The sequence below is a fragment of the Diadema antillarum genome, unplaced genomic scaffold, assembly GCF_040938485.1.
Source record: "Diadema antillarum isolate AM-2024a unplaced genomic scaffold, OU_Dant_1.0 seq00000563_RagTag, whole genome shotgun sequence".
Lineage (NCBI taxonomy): Eukaryota > Metazoa > Echinodermata > Echinoidea > Diadematoida > Diadematidae > Diadema > Diadema antillarum.
Window position 1 is genome coordinate 2,711,496 of NW_027271502.1, and position 27,299 is coordinate 2,738,794.

The 27,299-nt window shown below is 40.0% G+C and overlaps 1 protein-coding gene across 1 annotated transcript; it reads left to right on the plus strand.

Moving 5' to 3' along the window:
* Positions 1 to 13,662: 13,662 nt before the first annotated feature.
* On the plus strand, positions 13,663 to 26,366 carry LOC139735076 (BTB/POZ domain-containing protein 2-like). Its single transcript, XM_071645849.1, has 5 exons — positions 13,663 to 13,976; positions 18,880 to 19,948; positions 20,596 to 20,683; positions 21,200 to 21,346; positions 21,959 to 26,366. Exons 2-5 carry the CDS (start codon positions 18,921 to 18,923, stop codon positions 22,115 to 22,117), a joined length of 1,422 nt encoding a protein of 473 aa, XP_071501950.1. The 5' UTR covers positions 13,663 to 13,976; positions 18,880 to 18,920; the 3' UTR covers positions 22,118 to 26,366.
* Positions 26,367 to 27,299: the final 933 nt, after the last annotated feature.

Genomic DNA, 27,299 nt, shown 5'->3' on the forward strand with positions numbered 1-27,299 from the left:
ATGGTGAATAGCTATAGTAGTACTGCATAATTTTCTACTTGCTTTGTAGTCATTGTTTTTGTGTTTATGATCAAAGAATACCCATCTTCAGTTATATTGTAAACAGATTATATGAGCATGTAAACTCTGATGGAGGTCTTGGAGTTTCGAACACACTTGAATCAAGTGTTATGGAATGATAATTTGTGAAAGTGCACGATCAAGGACATGTACAATATACATACCTGTACAGTGTAAATGTTTAAAATACATTTAAGTACATTGTACATGGTACAGTATGTGGCACAAAGATAAATGTGGGTAACAATAATATGAGGGAAAACTGAATTCATACAATATGCATTCTTCATTTCTGAAACAACATCATACGATTGTACTGTGTCTTTCCTTGTAGTTTTTCTACGAGTGTGATACTCTAAATGGGCTGAAAAATGACAGTCTAGACTTCATTCAAGACAATTAGATCAGGGATCTCGCCAGCATATATCACCCTTGTCGGCCCCGACAAGCGTGCGGTTTGAAGAAGCAATTGCCGACAAGGGTAAAACTTGCCGACAAGGGTAACACCACGCGTGAACTTGCCGACAAGGGTAACTTGCTTGACGAGCTAAGTTCGGACCAATTTCTCGCCTTTTTCAGTCTTTATTATCTGGCTAGAAAAGAAGCTAGATGTTGAAAGCAGCAGCAGTTTACATACTTTAGATACAAGTGCAAAAATTTACCCACGCAGTCATCGCACCTATCACAACAACGCGGCTCAACAGAGCGACGTACTAGCTGATACCAGGGAGGTCTCACCTCCCTGCTGATACACACCACATCACACACTTGCTCACTCACATGCGCTCTGATTTGGGATCCACACACACATGCACAAGCACCCAGCCGGCCACTTACACCTCCCTGCTTACAGCCGCCTGTGCGTGTACAACGGTACAGTGTATTGTGAGAGGGAGAGAGAGGACGGAAAGAGAGGGTTGGAGGCCGAAGGAGGCTGAGGAAGGCTGACACGTGCTCGCTTGTTGTCACGCTTGTTGTCGGGTTACGCAAAAACAAACGATATGAAATGCATGCCCCCCTCCGCCAAAGGTTGTATTTTTTTTTTTTTTTGGCTGCTTTGGTTTGTTTGTTAGTTTGTCTGCCTGTCTGTCTCTTTTTTTCGCAAAATAAGTCAAAATTTGGGAACAGATTAGGATTAAATTTTCAGGAACAGTTGGTTGGTAAAATGGCGCAATGAACAGATGATTAAATTTTGATAGTGAGCAGGATTTATAATACCACCGAAATTCACCGCCAGGATCCAGGATCTTTAGACTTTGTTTCGTATATTTGAAAGGATTCGTATCAATTCTTTACGAAGCTGGCCATCGGCAATGACGCAAAATTAGATGCGTTCAAAGCATTGCCGCAGAGAGAAAATTAACTCCATTTTTCGTTAAAAAAAGAAAAGAAAAAAGAACTTGCGATGGAGTAAGCAAATGCAAATTGTTATTTAGGTTTTGGTAGTTTCAGTGGGTTATTTTTTTTTTTAAATCTAAAAAGCCATGCGTTCCATTTTAGCCTTTTCAATTTCTATGGATTTGTAAACGTCATTCGTGAATATTCCATTTTCCTTCTCCGGGCCGAAATTTATAGTAATTCTGTCATGATGGTCTTTCAAGTTCAACGTATACGTAATGCTCCACGTGCTTCTGGCTTGGGTTTGTTAAAAGGTGGGTTAGGGGGCCTTCACGGGCAGAAAATAAATGATGATCATTCATCAATGTTCCCAGTCGGTTTACATGCTATGTACACGCTGTTTACGACCACTGAAGCAAGGTGGCAGTACGCGCGACATTCTTTATCTGACACCTGGCTTTCGTGGAAATTTCATGGAAATTTCCACAAGCCATGATATCAAGTTTCCCCACTGCTTGAGGTCGTGCTTTTTTTTTATTCTTCATTACGAACATCAATTTGTTCAACTTGAAAAGTGTAGATAATTTGCTTTGAGGACGTGTTTCTTTCTTCTTCTTTTTTTTTTTCATTGCAGCATCGGTAACATTTTGTTTTGTTCATCGTCCCTGCATGGCAGAGGTTCATGGGAGGAGAACGATAGGAATGACTGGGGAGAAAATAAACTGAAAGAAGGAAGCATCTTTTGAGCGAGCTGTCTTTGTTTTTCTCTACACCAGCATCAGTTATCGCCACCAAGATTCTTTTTTTTTTTCGTTACTCCGACAGATTAATGATAAAATGATGCTAGATTCTTTATTCTGAAGGTTCGTTAATCCAAAAATGATTAAGAAAAAATGTCCGTTCATTTCACGACGAAATCAGTTTTGTTATTTCGAACGTTCTGCCAGTGAAATTTCGCAATAAAACGACGGCACAAAACAGCGTGTTTTCGTACTCTAAGGGTCTGTTATTCCGACAGAAGTAGTAATGATGAAATAATAAATTGTAGATTCTTTATTCTGAAGGTTCGTTAACCGAAAATTGAATAAAGAAAAATGTCCGTAAATTTCAAAACGAAATCAGTACGTCATTTCAAACGTTTTGCCAGTGAAATTTGGGAATAAAACGACTGCCCCAAAACACTCAGTTGCAGTTTTCTTACTCTGAGGGTTCGTTACTCCGACAGATTAATGATAAAATAATTGCTAGATTCCCTATTCTGAAGGTTCGTTAATCCAAAAAATGATTAAGAAAAAACGTCCGTTCATTTCACAACGAAATCAGTTTTGTTATTTCGAACGTTTCTGTCAGTGAAATTTCGGAATAAAACTGCCCAAAAAACAGTTGCACTTTTCTTACTCTTAGGGTTCGTTACTCCGACAGATAAATGAAAAAATAATGCTATATTCCTTATTCTGAAGGTTCGTTAATCCAAAAATGATTTTAAAAAATGTCCGTTCATTTTACAACGGAATCAGTTTTGTTATTTCGAACGTTTCCGTCAGTGAAATTTCAGAATAAAACGACGGCCCCAAAACGGTTACAGTTTTCTTTTACTCTGAAGGTTCGTTACTGCGAAAGAATAACGATATAATACTTTAGATTCTTAATTCTGAACGATCGTTAATCGGAAAACGATAGAGAAGAAATGAAAACGGTTACAATTTCTTACCCTCAGGGTTCGTTACTCCGAAAGAATAATGGCAAAATAATACTCTACATTCTTAATTCTGAATGACCGTTAATAGAAAAATTATAAAGGAGAAAATATTCGTTTATATCCAAACGAAATCAGTTTTGTTATTTCGAATGTTCTGCCAGTATAATTTCGGAATACAACAACGGCCCCAAAAGGGTGTTTTCTTATTCTGAAGGTTTGTTATTCTGAAGCAATCACGATGATAGATGATAGATTCCTTTCTGAAGGTTCGTTGATCGGAAAATAAAAAAGAAAAAATGTTTGTTAATCTTCGAACGAAATCAGTTTTATTTTGAACATTCATCTGTAGTACCGACCTTTGGTGTTGTTGTTGTTTTCGATTACAAACCTTCGAAGTACTCATGAATCATTTCATTTTATGATTAAACAAACCTTCGGAATAATGACCATCATTACATTTTTGTATGATATCTCTTTGATGTCACGGCCAAACTACCGCAGTATACCCAGAAAGGAAAGTGCAACCATGTCCCGAAAGTTCTCGATCGCTTCTCGCGCATCTGCATGCAATAGGCCTACCACATGGTCGAGCAGACGGCGAGAAAGCAACACGGCGCGCGTAGTTGCGATGCAGAGACGGCTAATTATTGCAACAGTGAAACAGGAAAGGCCTAAAAGAAATCGGAACCTCCACCATCGGCACCTACTTCTCTTTCATTTATTATTTAGGAACTGCCGCTAACAAAAGGTATGGAGTTTCTGCATTGTTTCTGTGAGAATATGCCCCTCACAACGTTCATTACATCTCCGTGAAAATGTCGCATTTAGTGGCATTTTAGCGGCGATTCATCTGTGTTGTATTGAGCATTAGCGAAGGCTTCAGCGCGCATAAATGCCGACAAGCGTGAAGAAATTCCTGGCGAGAACCCTGTAGATTACTGTAAAACGAGGAATGTTCGAGTGCATTTTACTTTCGCAAGCGCAAAGATTCGCGAAATTGAAATGCACGCGAAAGTTCTTGTCTACACTATATGCATTGAATGCCAGTGGCAGTTCGAGAACGTTTCATGCTGCAAAAAAGGCCGTCGGCTCCAATTCGCGCAAAAATTCATGCCGCGGAGATATCATGTTTTACAGCAGGCCCCTACATTAAAGAGTTTGTGCACTGTGTTAGTATTCATGGAACACACAGGTGGTGCATGAAAAGCACATATTGTGACTGAAAACAAATCATTGTTATCATTGCTCATTGTTGTGAGACTCATAGTCAAGGGCAGAGCCGGAGATTCCTAGACATCGATTCAGACCAAACTTACGACGCCAGTGATCTTCCTCTTTCGGATCACAACACAGGAAAGAAAGAGAGATGAAAAAAAAAAGAGGAGGCAATAGGCGTTTTCACATCAGCCCGATAAAAATCCAAGCTCCAGATATTTTTTATTTTCCCAAGTCAGAAAATAGCGCGCTATTTCGAAACATCGGGCTGATGTGAAAACGCCTAGTGATGTTCTGGATAGAAGCATTGTCTGCTATGTAAAGCTTGAGTGCTTTTGCACAATTACAAACACACACCAGCAGCAGATCAACAACAGTCAATACTGCATTCAGCATTCTGTAATATGTCTAAATGTTTTATCTGCCATGTACATATGTACAAGGGCACTAGCAGAGTAATCCTCAATTCACTGGATGAAAATTCTTTATATACATTGTACAAGTGTATACGAAAGGATAAAGGGCAAACCTCACATGGCAACATGGATTGTATACACAGGCTAGAGGGCCTGCAGTGTTTTAGCCATGGCCTTTTTCTTTACTTTGTTTCACTTAGAATTCTAGAATGTTCAATTTATCGTCTTTGACAAGAGCAACTGGATGAATTTTGCACTGGACTTTTGATGATAAATGCATGTCCAAGATCTAGTTAAGCAAAGTTTTAAAGACATGCTATACTCACTGTATGCCATAAAAAAAATAAAAAAAAAAAACATAACAAAAACAAAAACATGCAGAATAACTAGGTATAAAATATATATTTTTTCAATTCTACTATTGAGAATAACAAATTAACACGTATTGATAATTCTCAAAATCAACAAAAATCCACTATGGAGCTCTTCATCCACACTGTGGTCCTGCATTAATTTTCATGCCTTTATAAAAGTACAGGTGTACCTACAGATGTACATAGTCACTCACAAGTAAAGAATTCGACTTTTTGGCAGTGACTGGAAAAAAAAAATCCTCAGACATTCATTTCCCAATGGGTCTTCCTGTCTGTGCTTTTTTTTTGAAGCCAAGTCTCAATAAAGCAGACCTCTATGTCTGGTAATAATAGCCCCTTCTCATGAACAGTGGATAAAGTGTGACTTGCAATCTGTCATTACCCCACAGTAATTGCACCTTAACTCAAATTTATGACCACTCACACAGGAGTCTCATTGCAGACTGGCATTTCTTTTCCCTACATATCACCCCCCCCTTGCTTTTGTTTTTGTTTTTTTCTTTAGACAAGTGGTGTCACCTGTGATTGCACATCTATCATGTTACAGTACTTGTAACAATGAATGGGCAATTGGGCTACTTCATGTATTACACAATATACACATTACACTTGTATACAGCTTTACAATAGATCTTTTCCTGGGGATCATAATCTGCACGAGATACTGTACAAGTGTATGCGTGGGTATTCGGAGTCATACAATATCATTTAGTACCTAGATGTCTGGGTTTGTGTATTTAGTGTATCCAGCATATAAACACTGGCACAAAGGTCTCCCTCTACTTCACTGCAAGGAAGATTTTGAATGCATTGCTTCATTGGCATACTGTATACAAGTGTAACATTATGTGCAATTTGTAAGTGTTTGCAAACGAATACTCTGGAGTGTGTGTGTGTGTGTGTGTGTGTGTTTGTTTGTTTGTGCATGTGCATGAATTGCATGATAATGCAGACATCAGGTATTACAATGAGCATTATACAAATGTACAACTGTACATTTACAGTCAAGTCTAAGTAAATTAAGTCAAATCTACTGAAATTGTACAAGGAGCTTTGGCTCGTTCAAGCTCCAACTAAAATATGATATTCAACATGCACATTCTACACCCAGTACTTTGGTATTAAACTTACTCTCTGAATTAAAAGTTGAATGCATTATTCTGCTCAGAATCATTGCTTGAAAGTCTGTCTTGTAAGGTGCATGTATGACAAATTCTGCACAGCTTGTAAGAACAGTCCATTTTCTTTCTTAATTTACAGGAGTTCTACTGATTGAGGTTTAAAAAATGCCAAGTACTAATAGTACAGTTGAATGCAGCCCTCTTCACAGTCCATATCCAGGTATTTTTACATTGTTATTATTGTTATTATTATTATTATTATTATTATTATTATTATTATCATTATTATTATTATTATTATTATTATCATTATTATCATCATTATTATCACCATCATCATTATCATTATTATGATTATGATTATCATTATTTTACGATTGAGGAACTTAATGCCAAGTACTACAATCTCATATTCTACATGTAAAAAAAAATGATGTGTCACATCAGACACATACTTAATGTAACTTTCACGAAGTACTGATGTACAAACGTATGGAATAAAGATCTGAATCTTACCATTTATGTATCGAGTAATGCAACAGTAAAACATTGCTGATGTTTGGGTATTAACATTCAAATTTCCGAAAAAAAAAATCAAGTAGAAATAGAATGACCGATGATAGCATGATTATCATATTTTGTACGAGTTTTAATAGACAAGGACTCTCACCACACATGGGTGAAACTATGACTAAATTTACAAAACGTGATTATCATGCTATCTTACATCAATGATAATGATGATGAACAAACAAACAAACAAACAAACGAACAAACAATTACGAGTATGAACTGTACAGGTGACAAAAGCAATATTCATTAGTCATAGTAAAAATAAATTTACATGTAATTCCTCTTTATCAGTATGATCAGGACCAGGGCCAAGTTATGATCTCGATGGTCTCCTGGTAGCTATGTATATGGCATTTTGCATGATAAAAGTACCATTCATGGATGGGTAAGGCTCTATGCGCTCTACTGCCAGCAATTCAATGAGATCAAGATAGAGATCTTGCGAGTTACCATGTACCAGAGCAGAGGCCTAGTATTCATTGTCCTTGAGCTACAATCCACTTCCACTTGCTTGCTTGTGTATTGACTATTGTGTTTACTGACTACAATGTACGTAAATTACTTTACAAGTTTGAAATAGATATCTTCATAGAGGAGTGAATTCATTTCACGATGACATCAACTGGATAGAGTTAATTTACATACATGGACAATGAGGCACTCTCAGTCTCATGAGCACATTACTGTGCACGGGAGCTGATTGTTCACCCGATATTGAAACGCTTCTTTCTGTTCTGAGTGATGACTAACACAAGACTTACCAACAAAGGGACATGCTGGGTCACTGTTGCAAGTGTTTTCCACCGATTCTATGTCTGCAAGCATCAGCCGTTGTCTCTTCGACATTTTCGCTCCGGAGTTATCGACATGAAATGAGCATTGAGTTGCCGACAACGTAAGAGGAAAAGCGAAAAATTAACGTCTCCTGTGCAAGGCTTTCTCGCTCATTAGAGACCCTTCAACATTTCCTGTGGCTGTGCAGCTGTGAAGTGCACGGCTATTCATTCATTCTACGTAAACAATAAACATAGCGGGCTACCGCAGTAAGATTTCCCAGCCCAAATGTAACTGCGCGACAGCCAACGAAAGCGATACGCGGAAGACCGTGAGAAAAGCCAGGAGTACCGGGGAAAAAGCACTATTGATATGATTACGTTTTTCATCAGCACTGACGCCTTGTTCATGGAAAGGTTGCCGAGTGCAAATATTGAATAAAATTACATAGCAAAGAAATGATTTCCATGCAATCGTAAAATGGACCAAATGAAATATTGCCATGTTTTTATAGCGCATGCGCAGTTGGCAAAGTCTCTATTATGCGCTTTAGAGAGAGAGGGAGAGAGATAAACAGGAAAAGATAATTTTATACATAAATGTATGGAAATTTGTGAGGAACATCAATCATGCCATAATGGTTCATGATATCATTAGCTGTACAGTCTATACATACTTCATTTTAATTCTTGTAAGACTACAGTACAGTATATTGGCCCCTCATAAAACGTGTCTCTCAGCTGTTGAGTGATGGCTGTGTAAGAATCTCACAGAAATGAAATCAATAAATTTAAGTATAGAAGGCGACTGCATTGTGGGGGACTGCAATTTTATGTCACATATTCAATCATTTTTTTTTTCATCTATAGAAGAACACTGATTTCATTTACGTCCATAATCCATTACATCTCTCCCTCTCTCTCTCTCTCTCTCTAGCACTATGATTATTTTTCAATCTCTTCAAAGATTATAAAACCCGTCTAAAAATATATTAAAGAAGAAGTCAAATTCGGAATGTTATCAATTTCATAAGAAAGAAAATAAAAGTCACCACAGAACAGTGCAAAAAAAATGATCAAAATTGGTTAAGAAATAAGGAGTTGTGCGGCATTCGAAATTTCAAAATCTTTTGGAAAACACTTCTGTTGAGCAGTCGTTATGAATATTCAAATCAGCAAATTGATGGAGTCATTCTATCGCAATAATTTCTTATTTTTTATGGACATAGATGGCAAAATCTCATATCCATCAGCTGTATGAATATAAAACGTACCTTAAAACCCATACAAATAAACAAAAACAATTCTTCCGAACTTCATACATACAAAATGAAACATAGGTGACCTACATTTTAAAAAATGCGAAGGTATGCGCATGACATCATCAGCGTATATTCACAAGGACTGGTCAAGAAATGTTTTTTAAAATGTGAAATTTCAAAATGTCATATCTTCCTTATTTGTCATCCGATTTTTGTCATTTTTGGAAAGTTCTGTGGGGGACCTTTTTTCTCTTTCTTGTAGATTATGGGGATTTCCCCTTTAACCCTAATCCCACCGGTTTTTTTTTTTTTTTTTTTTTTGAGGGACTTGAAACCAATGGGGGGGGGGGGGGGCAAAAAGGCCCCCCCCCCCTTTCAGATCTCGGTCACGGATCGCGCGATCCTCGCGAAAATTTGCACTGAGAGAGACCAATGTAGTCTACAAGACTGTATAGTTAGATTTTTCAAATTTTAATTTATGTATATTACATTAATTAATTTATGCTGATTTATGCAATTTTTTTTTTGTCTATAAATCAAAAAACTAAAGCTCCAAGACTTCTAATTTTTGGTGAACATATTCTTTTCAATATCCTCAACAACAATATTGAAGCAAAAACTCGGCTTCATAATCATTCCTTATGTATTTTATTGTTTATTGAATTTCATATGTATTTCTTTGTTTTTACTTTTCGTTTTGTTGGTTTTTTGTCAAAATTTGTCGCAGAACTTTTTAAAGCATAATCAGGCTAAAATAAATCGTTATTAGCCATTGAAAGTAAAAATATCTATTTTTATATGAATTAATTGCAAAAACACAATTTACATTGGATTTGTACACAAAACTATGTTTTTGAGCAATTTTTGGATCGACAATTTTTTTTAAAGGGGCGTGGCTTCAGAACGGTATGCCCGGGGGCAACAAATTTGATCTCAAAAGTTGCGCGATAATTGAAAGAAAAAAAATCATGAAATGTCGCGGCGAGAGCATCACGCGTTGCAGAATAATCACGCGACACGTCGAGGTGGGGGGGGGGGGGGCAAAATACCCCCCCCCCCCGATGGAAATAGGGTTAAAGAGCTCGAGTTTGAGTGTCATGCGTCATTACCTTCTAGTGTTGTCTATATTATGTGCAGGCCCGTCACAAGATTTTTATGGAGGAATTTTGAATTTAAAAAAAGGTATCATTATGCTGTTTATCTATTAAAATTGTAAACGGAAACCCTCCAGTAAGCTAAAGTATCGAATAGTGCCTTGTTGCATGACTTTTCCACCAGTTTACTGATCACATCAATCCTATCAGATTATATATGTTATAATATAGTCATTATAATACATACACACTCACCAAAAAAAGATAGTAAACACTTTTTCGAGTTCATATTTTTCATAGAAGATTTTGACGAAAGTCAATGCATTTATTATTAAAGGTAACTTCATTGGCTATCAAGCTAGGTTATACAAAGGGAAACGACATGAGAGAACACGTTCGTTTTTTGCCCTGCAAGACACAAAAGTAAAAATAGCAAAATTTTACATGTTGTCTTTCATTTGCCGATGCCCTTTAAAGGGTGTGTACAGTTTTGGTCGAGGTGAGGATTTAGCTTTTAACGTTTTCCGAGATATTCAGAAACCACTCTATGTCAAAGAGCATGCAATTCTAAGGGGTATCATAAGTTTATTTGATGATAATCAGTTTTTAAATGGCTGAGATATACAAAAACAAGGTGAAACAAAAAGATCCCAATAAAAGGCGTAGCCTGTCGCCTGTTATTATTATCACCTTTTTGGATATCTCATGCAGCCATTTGAAAGCCAATTTTCATCAAATAAACGTTGAATCCTTCTTAAGATTACATGCTCTTTCATATTTCAAGAGGTTTCTCATTATCTCACTTAGGAATGTTCAAAACATGAATCCCCACCTCAACCAGTATACTGTACAGTCCCTTTAAGATAACAATGACAAAAAAAAAACAGTTAAACACAATAAGAGACATGAATGAAAGAGCAAAAACAAGCTTTCGTTGTCTTTATCTCTTTATAATCTCAAAAATGAAACAACAAAGTGGGAAACTAAAGGAGGAATATAAGAATTTTATGTCAGCTTAAACTTCAAACGACATAGGGAGTAATGGCACAAAGATGATTAAATAAACAAAATTTCTCTATTTCTTTTTTTTTTATTTAGTAATTTTAGAATTCATTAGATAAATTCAAGAACCAATTATTTACAATTTTCCTCATTTGAAAAGAACAATTCAAATTTCTACCATTAATTTTTGTAAATATTACTTCTCTTATTTTATTATTTTGAATTTGGATTTGATACAAGATTCTTCATTTTTCTCCGTTATTTTTAGCCTTTATTGATATTTTGGGCTTTGAAGATATCATAGAGATCATATCAATCTTTAGCAACGTATAATTCATGTTGCTATTGCATGGCTCGACACTAACTTTTTTGTTTGATGGCCCGATGGGGCCACCAAAATCTTAAATTTCAAATTTTTGGTGGCCCGAGAGAAAAATTTGGTGTCCCGAAAAAAAAAAAATAAATAATATCAAAAGTCCTTGTTTTTAATGAGTCATATATTTAAGTTTTATGATTGTAAGAATTAGCAGTTGGACATATCTACTCAAATAAACTTCAACAAACTTGCAACACTCACTCTCAGGCACTTATGCAGTCCTTTTCATCCATCCTTTTAACAAATTTAACTGCTAATTTCCGGCGCAAAAAGTTACGAATTTATTGACATACTTTTCAAAAAATGTTGGTGGCCCGAGGCGGGCCACCAAATTTGCCCTTTTTTTATATTTGGTGGCCCGACTTTCATTTTTGGTGGCCCCGGGCCACCGGGCCACCGCTAGTGTCGAGCCCTGGCTATTGTGTTAAATTTGTCTCTTATTCTTATTATGGAGGAGCACTTACGCATGAGTGACAACTTGCTCATTTGTGCAATTGTTACTTTTGTTCCTTATAGAAGAGAAAAAGAAAGGTGTTCACTCATGCGTCATGTTTCCCTTTTTATTGACCTACCAGGCTGTAGCCGATTAAATTACCTTGCATCATGATGCATCAAAATATAAACTTGAAAATGTGTTTACTTTCTTTCTTTCTTTCTTCTTGCTGAGTGTCTAAATATACAAAATATTTTGTTGCATTTGGAGCTTTTAAACAACTAGTAAAAACTAGTAAATTTACTAGGTTCTATATAAACTGCAGTAACGATGTTACAGGGGTTTGGGCTTATCTTATGCCTGGTGCATGAGAGGATCTTAAAAGCAGTTTTGACTTCTTTTCTCTTTTAATTGTTTTTTTTTTCAAGAGGACCCTATATTACTTGCTCGGGGGAGGGGGTGAACCCGCCCCCTGGTCTGAAAGTTTACAATGATTTTGGTGCTTCATTTTGTGCGGTTTTTAATAAAGTCTTCTCAAAAGGTCATTACTTGTGCGAAATGTTTTCGGGATTGAGTCTTGAGCACGACACGGAGCCAGACACGTTTTTTGGGCCATGGGCTTATTGTATATACAAAAAATGAGAGTCCTGCTTGGTATATATGCAGTCGCATAAATCCTATACGTGTAAAAATATTATGAATTTCGGGTGTCAATCGGTTAAAACTTGTGGCTTACCGTCGATGGTATAAATGCGAGATATAGTGTCGGGCGGAACGGGGGGGGGGGGGGGGGGGGGGAGGGAAGGGTCTTGCCCCCCCCCCCCCCATTTTTTTCACCATTCAAAGGAATACAAGGTGTCACCACTTTTGCCCCCCCCCCCCCCTTCTGCTTTTCTTTACCCGCCCGGAAGTGCGCAAATGGCACTGGAAAATAGATAGTTAAGTAAACCTTGAAGTGTGAGCAGCGGTAAGGCTTTGTTTTGCTTTGTTTTTGCGCTGAAGACCCTTTTTTCGCTTGTTATAGCTGGTGAACGGGAAGTGGCACCAGTGCTGCAGTGGGCCCCCACTTTTCAAAACGTGGCGCCGGCCATGAGTGTATATAGTATTTAGGTTATAAAAAAGTTATAGGTGCCCCTATAACAATTAAGGGAGGTGTCTCAGAGTAAGAGATATTTATCTCTTTCAGCCAAAGAGAAGTGAATTCGAATTGGAATAGCCTTTGTGCTGCTGATGCTGTCGAGGCAACATCATTGAACGCCTTCAAGACTAAACTCAATGATCACTGGAAACAGACACATAATAATTTTGTTCCAGATTGCATAAACTGACCATCCCGTTGATAATACATCACCTGGAACTCCTCAGGCTCAGGATTGAATCCTTTGAATGGCCCTCAACAAGTCTTCAACTTACTGGGCGTCATCATAGGTAATCTAGGCAACATGTCAGGCCTAGTGCATGTTATTCTTTATTTTCCCTACTTTGTACACTTTCTAGACATTTGATTTGACCATACACTCTAAACCAGGAGAATTTAAAAATAAAAAAAAAAGATCATTAAAAATATCTGATATCCTGGATTCTGTAAGATTTCAGAGCAAACCACAATAATGGTGAAGAATTAAGGAAAAGGTCGGACAAAATACTGAGGACTTAAGTCAAAACAATCCTAGAAATGACCCAGATTGTGGAGGCCTAATGAATGACAATAAACATGAAAAGGATTAAGAAACTCGTTTGGGCTTACAACCGGATATATTGGGTGGTTTATTGTGATGTTTTGGCTGTAATTGCTCTTTAACCTTCGATGCACTTTGACCCATAGCCTGGCTGGAAAGATACGCCATCCATCCGAGCAAACACACACACAGTACAGCCGCAAGCCCACCACCACCTCCGTGTGTGAACACAGTGCTACTGTGTCACACAATCGGGCAGACACACACAACACACGAGCACGGTGGTTACATAGTGGCCCAAGCGGCTGCCCACTTATTTTACGCTTTGTTAGTTGGCGATAGGTAAGGTACACTGTTTTAGCCCTCATTCCAGAGTCATGAAACGATACGACGATATATTATTCGGTCGGCATACATGAAAGGCACCGACAAAAACTACCGTCACAACACTGCTGTCTCAAATACCACTATCAGCTGAAAAGCACTGCCACATATTTTGGAACACGAAACGGACAGGGAAGGTGAAGAAAGTAATGATCGTCTGATTCTGACCCGATCACTGTGAGTGTGAGTAGATTCTAATTTCTAACTAACGTTATAGAAGTCAAAGACCGAGTGCGACTTCTTCTCTTACGTTAACTGCCTTATTAACGTTAATACCCATCCGACCCTCTACCGTTAGCTAGACTATAGATAAAGTATTTTAGTAGACACTTGTGGTAAAAATGCATGTAGAATTCCACCGTAGAGTAGGCCGAACTGACTAACGTTAGATCTATTATCATGATTTTATCAATGATCACACATATCTAACACATAGAGAGGATAAACCATTTGTATTTCTAACTAGATCTAGTCTAGTCTAGACTAGACTAGACCTACCCAGTATAACAATAACGTTAAATTCTCATGAGCATGACCGTGTCGGCCCTCTAGGTGAAAGGTTGTAACTCGTTAACGGTTAGAGCCATAACGGTTAAATTTACTGATCAGTGTCAAAGTGTCAGTGATGTTGATGATGATCAAGATGATGTAGATTCATGTTTCTGTTTGTTACAATTGTGCTCTGCTCTGTAAGACTTTTAGACCACTCTAATGTTTGTTTACAGACAGGGGTTTGGGCTAACGGTGAGAGGATCTAAAACAGTTTTGGGCGAAATTGGCCCCACCGCAGTACGCGTGCACCCATGTGTATAATACTAAGCATGGTTAGGTTAGGGTTGTATTTTGATGATTAAATTGGCCGTTAAATTTAATTTAGCGGCCACTAGTCGAGGGACATTAGGGAGTGCTTCCGAGACTAAAAAGTGAAGACCAAAGAAAAAAATGGGAGAACAGGAGGATGAAAGATGCTATGCTGTGCTGTGGCCTGTGGGAATCGGCCCCACCGTTGTACCAATCTCGCGTAAACGCCGTTTGGTGGGGCCACATTCACGAGTGTTGATTTATAGGCAGTGTATACAACCACACGCGGGTGTCTTTACCATCCAGCCACACGAGTGTGGTTGTAGCCATGGCCCGAGTTGCTGGATACAGCCACACTCGTGTGTAATGTACATATCCACACACACGAAGAAGCTTTTTATTGCGTAAGCGTAGCGGGGAACACGCAGCAATGTGTGTGTGGCCGCGGCCACATCAACACACGATTATGCACCACCGCAAAGCGATGAATATGAACCTGCCTCCTTGATTAATCCCATTCAATATTATCACACCATCTAGACAAATTTACTTTTTTTTTCATTTTTCACTTTATTCTTGAGCATTTTCTTGATTTGATGAGGTGAATTCAAAGTTACAATTGATTTTGGACTTTTGATCGTAGCGATTGATCATACATCGTGTCGTTATTGAGACTTCGCCTTCGTTCGTTCGGTTACTCGCAAATCGCGCATCCACGATCCAGCGTACACAGGCAGCCGGCGCGTGGGTCCCTGGGACTCCCTGCTGGGGCGGGCGGCACAACTGCGCTGGCGTAACATGGCTAGGCGCTGCAGCTGCGCTGAGTGATCGCTAGCACACCACCAGCAGTTTAGCGATGTCAATCCAAAGTCCCCCAATTTAGCGGCAGTTGTCACTTTGCTATAATTCTAAACCCATCATATCAAGCAAACACGATGAGAATGGAGCGAAAAATATATTTGTAAAATAACAATATTAAAAGGTATGAAAATGAGGTTACTTTCATCACTTTGTGAGCAAGCTGATTGTGTGGCGTTTATGTGTTTGACAGGCATGCACGGCAATCATCTTCTCCGTAATCGTACCGTGTGTGTATCTCTATGTACATGTACATTACACACGAGTGTGGCTGTATCCAGCGACTCGGGCCATGGCTACAACCACACTTGTGTGGCTGGATGGTAAAGACACACGCGTGTGGTTGTATTACTGTGGGAGAAAGCCCCTCCGCCGTGCGTGCTATAGTAATGTACTGTACCGATGAACGCCACACGGTGGGGCTGAATTCACGAGTATTTAAACAGGCGAGCCGCTGTAGTATTAGTACGGACACGCAGTGATGGGCCCTATTTCACGAATTTGCTTGCGCCCACCGTTCGACCGCTTGTGCCCGCCGTTCGATTGTCTATGCCCATGCTTCGACGTGCCACTGTACGCCTATGAATGGATTAGCGCACATGCCATGATTCTACTACACGGGGACGAGAGCTGTATACATCGCACTACAAGAGCGCAGTACTCAATATACTCCATGCTGTATTCTCAGTGCGAGAGATTTGCGTTACGTTTTCGCATATATATGCACAGATTCCACACGCATACTTTTATGTCGAACCATGGCGCATATCTCACAAATCCTGGCACGGGTGGCATAAATAGCGCGTAAACGCAGAAGCTATCTCAGAAACTGCTGCCACCGTGGCTGTAGGTGTACATGCTGTACACGTTCAATACAGATAAACTGACTTGTAACTTCGAAACTTGGAATGAAACACGTCTATATGTGTTGCTATGCAACTCTACTTACCCGTTAACGTAACCTTGAACTGCTTATATGCGAGCTGACCTTCTCTTGGGTGGGTCAGGACAGTGATTTCAGAGGTCCAGCGATGTGGCCCACTGTCATGCTCTTCAGAACACATGTGGAGGTAGTTCCATAGTTTAAATTTCGCACTTGATTTACATCATTTTTTATTCATGAACTAGGAGAGAATACACTTACCTATATATTCTTATGAGTGGTCGATTCATGGAAACTGTCGAATCATTGCAAGGGGCGGAGTCTATCTGCAGCGCTAAGTCCAAATCTTCGGACACATTTCAGTTCCGTTGGAAGTCGGAAAATCATGGCCCAGAAAAACACTAATTTCTTGCCTTTCCTTTGCTCATTTAGTTTCAAAATTTCAACAGATGATAGACGAAACATTAAGCTACAACGAAACATTAAACTACAACAGTATGCCAGAAACAGAAATTCAATGATTTTGACAGATTTTTATGATCTGATTTCAAACTCAATTATCCCTGCTCAACCGTCAGCGACTTTCAGATCCTTTTGTCATGGCGGGTCACACATTCTCACATGTTTTGGCTTCTCTTGCTGTTACTGTAACTGTCATTACAATGCAGCTTTGACCATTAATAATAATGACATCGATTATTGCCATTTAATTTAACATCAATTGCTTAGTGCATAGCTTGCTATACACATAGATTCTACAGAAATAATGAATTCTTGCTCGAGATTCGCTCACTACTCATCACCAGGCCTCGAATTAACCGACGGCCACCGACGGCCATGGCCGTCGGTGCCCCTCTCGTTGGCCGCAATGCTTTTTTTTCCTTGATCAAAGTTACGGCCAAAAAAAAATGTGCCCTTTTTCTTGTGGCCGTGGTGCCCTTTTAGAATGAAAGTTATTATTTATGACGTATAATATGCCCTTTCTCAAAGTCTACACTTTGATAAGCTTGAACAACTTTCCTGATCTCAAATATCATACCTTCAGTTCACTCGCGTCCCAATCTGATTCAAACTCAAAGTATCTTTCCGAGATACGAGATGACGTGTACGTACATGTACGCCCAACCGGCTTTTACCGTCCTGACTGCCTCCGCAGCGCAGCGGCCATAGAGTTACTAGCTAGGCAGCGGCGGGCCGGAGCAAGTGGTCGAAAGCTATGCTAAAAAATGCCAGGCCTGTCGGACGGCTGCGAGCATTGCCATCTCTTTCGCTCTGCATTCATGCCCGCATGCTCAAAGCAAAATGGTGCCGGAAGTGCTCCAAAGCGAACGCGGTATATGCGTTGAGAACGTACTGTATTATAGAACCTACATCATATTGCGTATGGCCTACTGCCTAACGTCGTCTGCTGCGGAGAGATCTTATGGGTGCGTGCGTGCGCTGCTGGAGTGTAGCAGCACGGTCGATAGCATACAGCTCTATGGGGCATTCACATCACGTATAAACACCCAACATGCCCTTTCCAATGTGGCCTTGGTGCCCCTCTGACTGACCTAAGTGCCCTTTAATGGCTGGCCTCTTGGAAAAAGTGCCCTTTTCTAAATGGCCTTGCCCCTCCAAAATCCTATTTCAAGGCCTGCATCACATGTGTATGCGCATTTGCCTGGCAGAGGAGCATGTTCTGCTGAAATTAGCCAGCAAATTACTATGAGTATGATAAATTGTCAGGGTACATGCTGGCTTCAGGATCCCGTTGCTGGCCATTGCTAGCTCGACTGTGCCTAACCCGATGCCTTGCGCAGCTGCACTGTGACAGGGCTGTCTAGTTACCCGTTGCTAGAAACTTGATGCAACTTCACATCAAATGCATTTATCACCCGAAACATCGTGTGTAATCAAAATCAATGCAAAGTCAGTTGTGTTGGATATGTGCATTCGAAATCAAACGTCCTGTCAGCAACGGACTTGCTTCTAAATGCAAGGTTTTGCATACAATTTTGTGGACTTGTTTGTGATTTTTGGAGTTTCTCTCAACCGGGCACAGGAATGATAGATGCATGCATGCCCTTCATCAGAGTGGCTAGCTTCATAATTTTGTAATTTCAGCAGATGATGTGCATACGCTGGGCATACACTGTACATGCATTCTTATCCAGGAGTGGCGAACGAGTAGCGAATTGGTAACTGTACAATTTCTGCTATATTAATGGCAATGATTTGTTTATGGCTAAATTTAGTTCACAATATCATCTTGAAAGGCTGAAACATGTCAGAATACAGTCCTGTAACCCAACACAAATATCAGAGAAGTGTAATGTAAGGTAATACAGTGTGTGGCCCCAATAATCCTTGTGATTGCCTAGAAGTCATCCAGTCTAGAGTCTAGAGCCATTTATACTCTAATCTGCAGTTTCACATGCAATCATGCACCAGTAGGCAAAGTCTACTGTAATTTGATGACAGCTCATGGATAGTAATACGTATTCATTCACATATAGGCCTTACAGATATTGATTCCCTTTTTGTTGTTTCTTTCAGACTATGTCACAGAGTGAAACGGGCAGTAGGTCCAATCGAGCATGAGCAAAATGGCTGGGGCAGCAGCACAGCGGAACCTGCACCTAGACCGAGAGCTGAGCTTGCCCACACCTCCACCTCCTGCGCCCATTCCTACGGTGATGAGGAGTCGGAGTGAAGCCAATGCGTACAACTGGCAGTCAACGAAGACAAGTGTGAAAGAACGAATGGCCTTCATGTTCAACAATGAGACTCTGAGTGATGTGCACTTTATTGTTGGGAAAGGGGACAACATGCAGAGGATACCTGCCCACAAATTTGTGCTGTCCGTCGGGAGCGCTGTGTTCGATGCCATGTTTAACGGGGGCATGGCAACAACCTCAAGCGAGGTGGAATTGCCAGATGTGGAGCCAGCAGCGTTCCTTGCCCTCCTCCGCTTCCTTTACTCTGATGAGGTCCAGATCGGGCCGGAGAGTGTGATGACCACACTGTACACAGCCAAGAAGTACGCTGTGCCAGCTCTGGAATCGGCTTGTGTGGAATTTCTCAAGAAGAATCTCTCTGCAGACAATGCTTTCATGCTCTTAACCCAGGCCAGACTGTTTGATGAGCCACAGCTGGCTAACCTCTGCCTAGAGACCATTGATAAGAACACCGTCGAAGCCTTGAATGCTGAAGGTTTCACAGATATAGACCTCGATACTCTCATTGTCGTGTTAGAGAGGGACACGCTTGGCATCAAGGAGAGCATGCTCTTCAATGCCGTCATCCGCTGGGCAGAGCATGAGGCTGTTCGCCAACAGATGAGACCAACACCGGAGAACAAGCGCCGGGTCCTCAGCCGCGCCCTCAGGCTGATCCGGTTCCCGTTGATGACAGTGGAGGAGTTTGCCAACAAGGCTGCCCAGTCGGGCATCCTGACGGACCGGGAAGTGGTGAACCTCTTTCTGCACTTCACAGTAAACCCGAAGCCAGCCACCGAGTTCCCTTCCAACCCCAGGTGCTGCCTGACAGGGAAAGAGCAAACCCTCGCTAGATTCTTGCAGGTGGAAAGCAGATGGGGTTACAGTGGCACCAGTGACAGAATAAGGTACCGTGTGCCACAAATTTATGGTCTTACTGTAATTGAAGAGTAAAAATATATGGTGGATGGAAGATGTCATTATCAGAAACAGCTTAGAGCTGGTGCAAGAAAAAGTAAACCAGAAGTACCAGTGAATGCAATTACTATTGCTGAACATCATCACCAACAGCAGTGCTCCGGCAAACTTATTGGTGATGTGTACATTGAGCAGTAGTTCTTTAGAAGGCAATATGCAGTGCTTGAAACACAGGCATTTATGAATCTCCATGATTTTGAAAAAAAAAAAAATAAGTTTAAGGAACTCATACAGTGTACATTATACAATTGTTTTTTAATGCAGTAAAATTTTTCTTCACTACCTTGCCAAGCTCTTTTCTTCTTTTGCTGGTAATCATGGATGCCCAAACAAAGGTTTGCATTTGATGATTGTGAGCAATTTCAAAACAGACTGTTATTCTATAGACTCATCAGTTAGATTCATGATGTCATCATTGTTGCAAAGTAATTGTAAGAGATAGCATAGATGTATTCTGTACTTGCATTTACCAAAAGGTGTTAATGATTTTTAGCTATATTTTCTTTTGAGGTTCTACCCAACCGAAAAGTTGATACTTGAAGACCAAATCATTTTATGTGTATGATGGTTTATACAGATTCCAGGTCAACAGAAGAATATTTGTTGTGGGCTTTGGACTATACGGCTCCATTCACGGCCCTGCAGACTACGCAGCGAACATTCAAGTGAGTGTGTTTGATGTCAAAGACTAACTGGTAGAGAGTGTAATTTCAGATATTGACTGCTTAGTAATGATACAGTGGGGGTTGGGGGAGGATGATTATGGTTACACCATACACAGACATCTAGCATTTATGTGTTGAATGTGTATAATGTATATTATGTGTACTGGTAGATAAAATACATTGCACATGTTGATAATGTTAGGAATCTACTCTTAAAGTACAAAGTTAATGAGTCAAGCCAGATAGAGGCATATTTATCATATGGCAAGTCACTCTGGTCAAGAGTTGAAATAACATTTAATGGGGTCAGTGGGAAATATATATATAACACAATTTGGTACATGTTGATGTCATCTATGATATTCTTTTGTTTGTGACATTTGTGTGACTTTCTTATATAGCACTAGATATAAGATGTATATTGAATATACTGTTTTCGTATGTTTACTTTTTATTTTGTTGTAGTAATAGTGTTATTTGGACCTAACCTGATATCTTCCATTTCCCTTCCCCCAGATAATCCATGCAGAGACTGAGGAAGTGATGGGTCAGAATGACACTAGTTTTAGCTGTGATGGCACGGACGCCACATTCCGCGTCATGTTCAAGGAGCCCATTGAAATCCAGCCCAGTGAAAATTATGTAGCGAGTGCAACACTCAAGGTCAGTGCAACATCACTGTCGAGTGATGACATGCTTTCACGTAGTGTAGATGGCTGTCCGTGAATTATTGTATGTAGAAGGAACACCAATGCATTGTATTCCAACCCAAACGAACTGATGTTGCGTGCATCATGCTTGACTCTGTCATGCTTTCAAGCACCACAGATTCTCGCTTTTAAAATTTGTTAGTCTTAGCTGTTTCTTTGGCTTGTCTGTGGAAGCATAATATGCAAGTTGCATTCTACAGGCTGTACCTCTTGAAATGTTATTTTGTTGTACAAAAGTTCTTTGGATTGAGTGTTGCCATTTTGTTAGGTATACAAGTGTATTCTGATTCATGCACAAGTTGTCACTGAATTGATTTGTGATTTGTGTGTGTGTGTGTGTGTGAACTTTAAACTGAAACAAGACTATCTTACAACACACATGCTCAGCATCAGCAAATGAAGTATTTTCATCTCATTTTCTGTGTGATCACTAATAATCAACAATAGCAGAGACTTTGGACCGCAAAAATGTGTTTGTACGATGTACATGATGTGATATTCTGCTTTTGGTGACCCATTGAAATGTGTCAGTGCTTGTTTTTCTCCATCCTTGCACAATATACAGGGTCCAGACTCACATTATGGCACCAAGGGTCTCCGCAAGGCAGTGCATGAATCCGCCTCCAATGGCAAAGTGGTGTTCCAATTCACCTACGTCGCCGGAAACAACAATGGAACGTCTGTGGAAGATGGCCAGATTCCAGAGTTGATCTTCTATACGTGAGGACAGTGCCCCGGGGATACTTGACCATTTTCCATGCCAAAGTACTGGTTCAACCGCCCTCTTTCTGCGTGAAATCACGAAAGTTAGATACACATCAGAAGCATATGCGAGCAAGTGTTGGCCAGAAATATGTGGAGAACAAGCGTTTTCAAGAAGCGACTTGTTTCTCTCATAGAGTCTTATTTCTTTTGCTCATCGCATGCAGTGTCAATTGGACACTGGTTTGGACCTGGTGTGAAAGGAATATGCATTGGAATGATGCACAGGATACTTATTGTTATCTGATGTGACATAGGTTCTAATTTCAGTAGACTGTGTGGCAGATGCAGTTACAGCCAAATATGAAAGTAGCTGCACAATCAGCATATTTGCTCTTTTCAGTTGTATGCCTCCACTGCGGTTGTTTTTTTTTTTTTTCTCAAAAAAGCACTGTTTTTTGGCACAGTTACCATATTCACCCTCATCATGTTGCAACGAGCATCCATGGAAATTGCGTGCTCACTGGGCAGTGCAGAAACTTTGAAAGCAGTCTGCAGTTTAGCTAACTCAGTGCTTGCCTGCATATGCTCTGGCGACAGTTATTGACTAGTGTGTGCTTCTGTTTTCTTCGCTCCTATCGCTAACCTTCGGTGCATGTTTGTTTTAAGGGCATTATCAAGAGCATGTCACTCTGACACGAAGTATCAAAGCATCATGATATTCTGCATGGTGCATACTTCATCTCTGCTCCACTACTGACACTCACAGTCCAGGGAAAGAGGATGTGTAGTGCTTTTCATTTTCGTGAAATTCAGTGTGAGACTGTTAAAGATGATACAGTGAAAGCAGTGCAGGTAATGAAGCAGATTTCTGAGGCCAACATGAGAACAACTGTCACCTGAAAACTCCAGTTTTCAAATGTGATTGATGCACTGTGAGGCACTGTATTTCTTGTAAATTGCCCAACGAGAGCAGGAGGTACAGTAGTGTACGGTACTGTGAACATAAAGTAAAGCTGCTGTAAGTCTGACTGGAATATTAATGCCACTGTGTGTCCGTACATTTTTGGTAGTTCTTTGTAGTGGGAAATGTTTGTCCCATTCTACGCCATAGAATCTTGAGGTGTTGTGTGTATTTTCCCCTCCATCCACCACTGGTTCGCGTTTACACCCATATGCCACCCAGAGTGTGAGTGCGATAAGAGTCGGTCAAGCCTGATTCAGGATTGAGTAGCATGTGGCAAGTCATCGTTTTGACAAGAAACTGCGACAGGTTGCGATAACCATCTGACCTTCCAATGCAAGCTTGTCAAATTTCTAGACCCAAAGCCCAGGTGCGCTACTCGTCTGATGCTTCAGACTGCGTACGTCATGGAGTTGTAGTGGTATAAGGTTGTCTTTATGTCAAGGTAGTTCACAGACATATATGCATAGTAACTCTCAGGATTGATCTGACAGAGATTGAGCAGAAGATGAGGTCAGGCACACTTCTGGAATTGTTTCATGTATTCTGGAGATGTGGTCCGAGAAGTAGTGATTACACCAGAGTCATCAAGGGTACAAACTTCTCAAAAATGTGAACGTCAGTTTTTTGTTTTTTTTCTTTTCAGTCTATTTCTGGCCAGGCATGACACCCTGCACTATCTGTAGCTGTATTAGAAACTGGAGAGGACCTGCTGACTTGTAGTATATTGCTAAAAAAAAATTTACTCTTTCTTCTGGTTGGCATATGTCCTGTCTTGGAAGTCATCATTCTTCAATTTTCTGTTAGCCCACAAAGCAATACATGTTGATTAGAACAGTCTTCAAGTGTGTTTATTAGTTGGCTGGATGAGAATTGTCTCTCATTCATTGGGGCCTTGTTTGCTTTTCTGTGCCAATATTCATGAATGGCTATCATGGTGTCGGGCAGATGTAGCAAAGTGTGCATGATATACACGATGTATGTATATGTTTGCCTGTGAATTATAGCTACCAGGGTATGTATACAGTGTACTATCATTATAACGATCATGGTTAGGACAGAATTCTTGTTACAACATAGTAAAATATTCAGGTCCCAAAATTACCATCTTTATATCTTTATGTACTTTACTGTTCAGCTATAACAAAATTTTGATATGACAAAATTTCTATATAATGAAAGGAAATTGCCGGTCCATGGACTTTGGTATAACGGGAGTCGCCTGTATCACATTTAGAGTTTCACTTGCAGTGCCACCTCATGCTTGAAACTCAGTAGGATTTCCTAAGTAGCCACCCAAAATGTCACTGTTTGCATTTCTAGTGTGTGTCAATCATTCATTTTTGGTCTCTTGTGGGGCAACAAGACAGACACTGATGTACCAAGGGTGATCAGTGGAACCGCAAAAGTATTTTAAGTTACTGAAATTGAAATACATCTCTGTATATATACAGGCAGCGAAACTTGTCAACATTGAGATTTCATGTCAGTCATACTTTCTTTTGTTCTTTGATTTGTCTCTTCCTTTGTCATCAAAATATTTATAGTTCTCTGTACTTCAGTGCAATCTCACTTTTCATTTATTCTATGATGGTTTGTGTGCAGTTATGATTTTGCAGGAAAGAGGCCTGCAGGCATTTTGCTATGCCATTTTGGGTATATGAAATGTAGGCTCCAACCGTGGATCAAACGTAATCTATTGTTTTGAAGGACAGGTCATGCTGCCTTTCTTATGCATTCTTTTAGGCATGTAGCCAGTGGGTTTATATGAAGTGCAAAATCACTCAATGTTTCATTTCAAGGCAAGAATCCCCAGTCCTGATGTGTCATGTAATCAAGCACGTTGGAAAGGGTATGGCTGGTGAGTTGCGAAAGGTTACATGCCAGCAAAGCAGAGTACCAGTGGATATTGCATGACAGGTGGCCACACATCAATAATCAATCAATCTCTTGATCAATCAATATATTGCTTGTATCGTTACTGTGAAATGGTCTATGTACGTATATAAGCAGCATATGTACAGTACAGTGTACATGCTATATTCTGGCATATCTTACGAATGCATGCAAATCCTGACATAGTTTCATTTGTAGCATAATGATGTAATATCTCACTTGAGATTCAGATCAGACAATACAAGAAAACACAAAGAGAAATGAGAGGGAGGCAAAATTGCTAAAACTGATGAAATTGAATGTATGGGTGCATCATACATCTCAGGTAAATGTGCTGTATCCACCTTTCCATTCTTTTGGGGGCAAAGTGTAGCTGGGAAGGTTGTGCAGGTTGTATTCCTGGCTTGCAATTGTTTTGAATCTACAATTATACTTAGTTGAATCCCTTTGTAGGTTTTTGTCTCAATCAATCAGACAAGCACAATCACGAAACTAAACGTTTACACCGTCAAACAGTTCTAGTCATTGCAGGTTTAAAAGTTAACCCGTTCCATACTGATTTGAAATACCCATAGACTTAATACACATGCCACCAGGTTCCCGTATGGAATGGGTCAAGGTCAAGAAATGCATCCCCCAGCCCCTTCCCTGTTGGCTTACTTGAGCCAAAGGCTCAAGTGAGCTATTGGGGGCACTGTGGCATAGTGGATAAGACTCTGGACTCCCAATCAGAGGGCCCCCGAGTTCAAATCCAACCCACTACTTATGTTAATGGACCAAGATGTTTGTGCCCACCATGTCCCTCTAGACCCAGGTATGGGTACCTGGCAACGCCGGGGTGATGATATTGGCAGGGCCCTCTTTTAGAACAGTTTCAACACTGAAGAGGCTACCCTGGGTAAAGCAGATCATATCATGATATTAATGTTATTATTATTGCAATCTTTCATTTTTGATAAGAAAGGAAAACCATTTGGACTAGATCATTTGAATTCTGATGTTTTGAAAGCCCAAACCATTCCTCTGAAGAAGTAAGACCATCTGTGTGTATATGTACTGTCAATTCCACTTGGAATCATCCGTATCATGGGGACTTTTTAGGTATGATGAGGTTGCGATATCAAGCCATCACTTATGATCTGTTATTGCACGTTGTCGGATCAGCGGTTTGGAGAGCGTGTGGATATTGTGGCAGCTTGTAGCAGTATTGGTGATCCAACAGATTTCTGGTATCTTGCCATGTGTCCAGTACAGGGTAGCCCCTTGACTCAAAGGAGGGAAATGTAAAAAAACAAAAAATGAAAACACAACAGCATGCTCGATCCTGATTGGTCAGTGAATACTGTTTCAAGAGGCCAGTAGATCCGTCCCTCTTTTGACGATCATGCCACCAAGATTTCTCCCCAAACTACTGATGATACTGTCTTCGGCATGCAATTGGATATTGTCACCTTTTCTCTACGGATACCCCCTCCATGCTGACTGTTTTGATCCTGGTGTTGCCAAGGATTACAGTTAACCTGTGATTGAAGGATTTGTACTCAGTGTAATAACTCTGCACACAAAGAAGAACATGCATCATACCATGTAGACAAGCACCAGAACACAATATACTCAACCTTGCTCAAGTCAACCTCACATAAGTCAAATAATCACCTAAGTCAAAGGTCTTTTCAAGTCCTCTTCTCTTTATATTCTATTGATTTTAATCCCTCGTAAGTCGAATTTTCTCTACGTTGAAGCTATTTCTTCAGTCCAAATAGATTGGACTTTAGGCAAGGTTGACTGTACTGTGAAACTTGGTATTTGGAGACCATAGCCTTCAACCAATGCAGTCTGGGCTTTACTATCCCTTGTGCGTCTGAATTGAGATTATTTGCAATGACAACAAAGATCAAGTCCGAATGTGCACACATTGATTGCTTGCTTGCTATCACATATTTGATTTAGTGCACAGTACAAAAACAACTGTTGGCAAGTCAAGTATAAAGCTTGATACAATGGATTAATATCAGTTTCTGTCTCGCACGTTGGTGTGCAGAAGTCGACACACTTTAGCCAAAGTTTTAGTTTAGATTGTGTCGTTGGCAGAAATTTAAATGTATATGAGTTCCTGTGTACAAGTTCTTTATGAACTCACAAAAATGTTTTATCCTTGCAAGTCCTCAATGTAGCAAAGCCTTGCGTAGCCGTGTCTAAAAGCCATGATTTATGGAATCCCAAGATGTAACAAATTTTCACTCACATTCATTTTGATAACTGAATTTCGGTATAACTTACCAAGCAAACTAGTGAACAACTGCACTGACTGTACCATGTGCCATCTGTACAGATTGAGTGACGT

Excerpts from the sequence above, each read along its gene's own strand:
- LOC139735076 (XM_071645849.1), top strand. The coding sequence starts at position 18,921 with ATGAGCAAAATGGCTGGGGCAGCAGCACAGCGGAACCTGCACCTAGAC. Across the intron at positions 19,949-20,595 it reads GGCACCAGTGACAGAATAAG|ATTCCAGGTCAACAGAAGAA; the intron begins GTACCGTGTGCC and ends TGGTTTATACAG. Across the intron at positions 21,347-21,958 it reads TAGCGAGTGCAACACTCAAG|GGTCCAGACTCACATTATGG; the intron begins GTCAGTGCAACA and ends CACAATATACAG.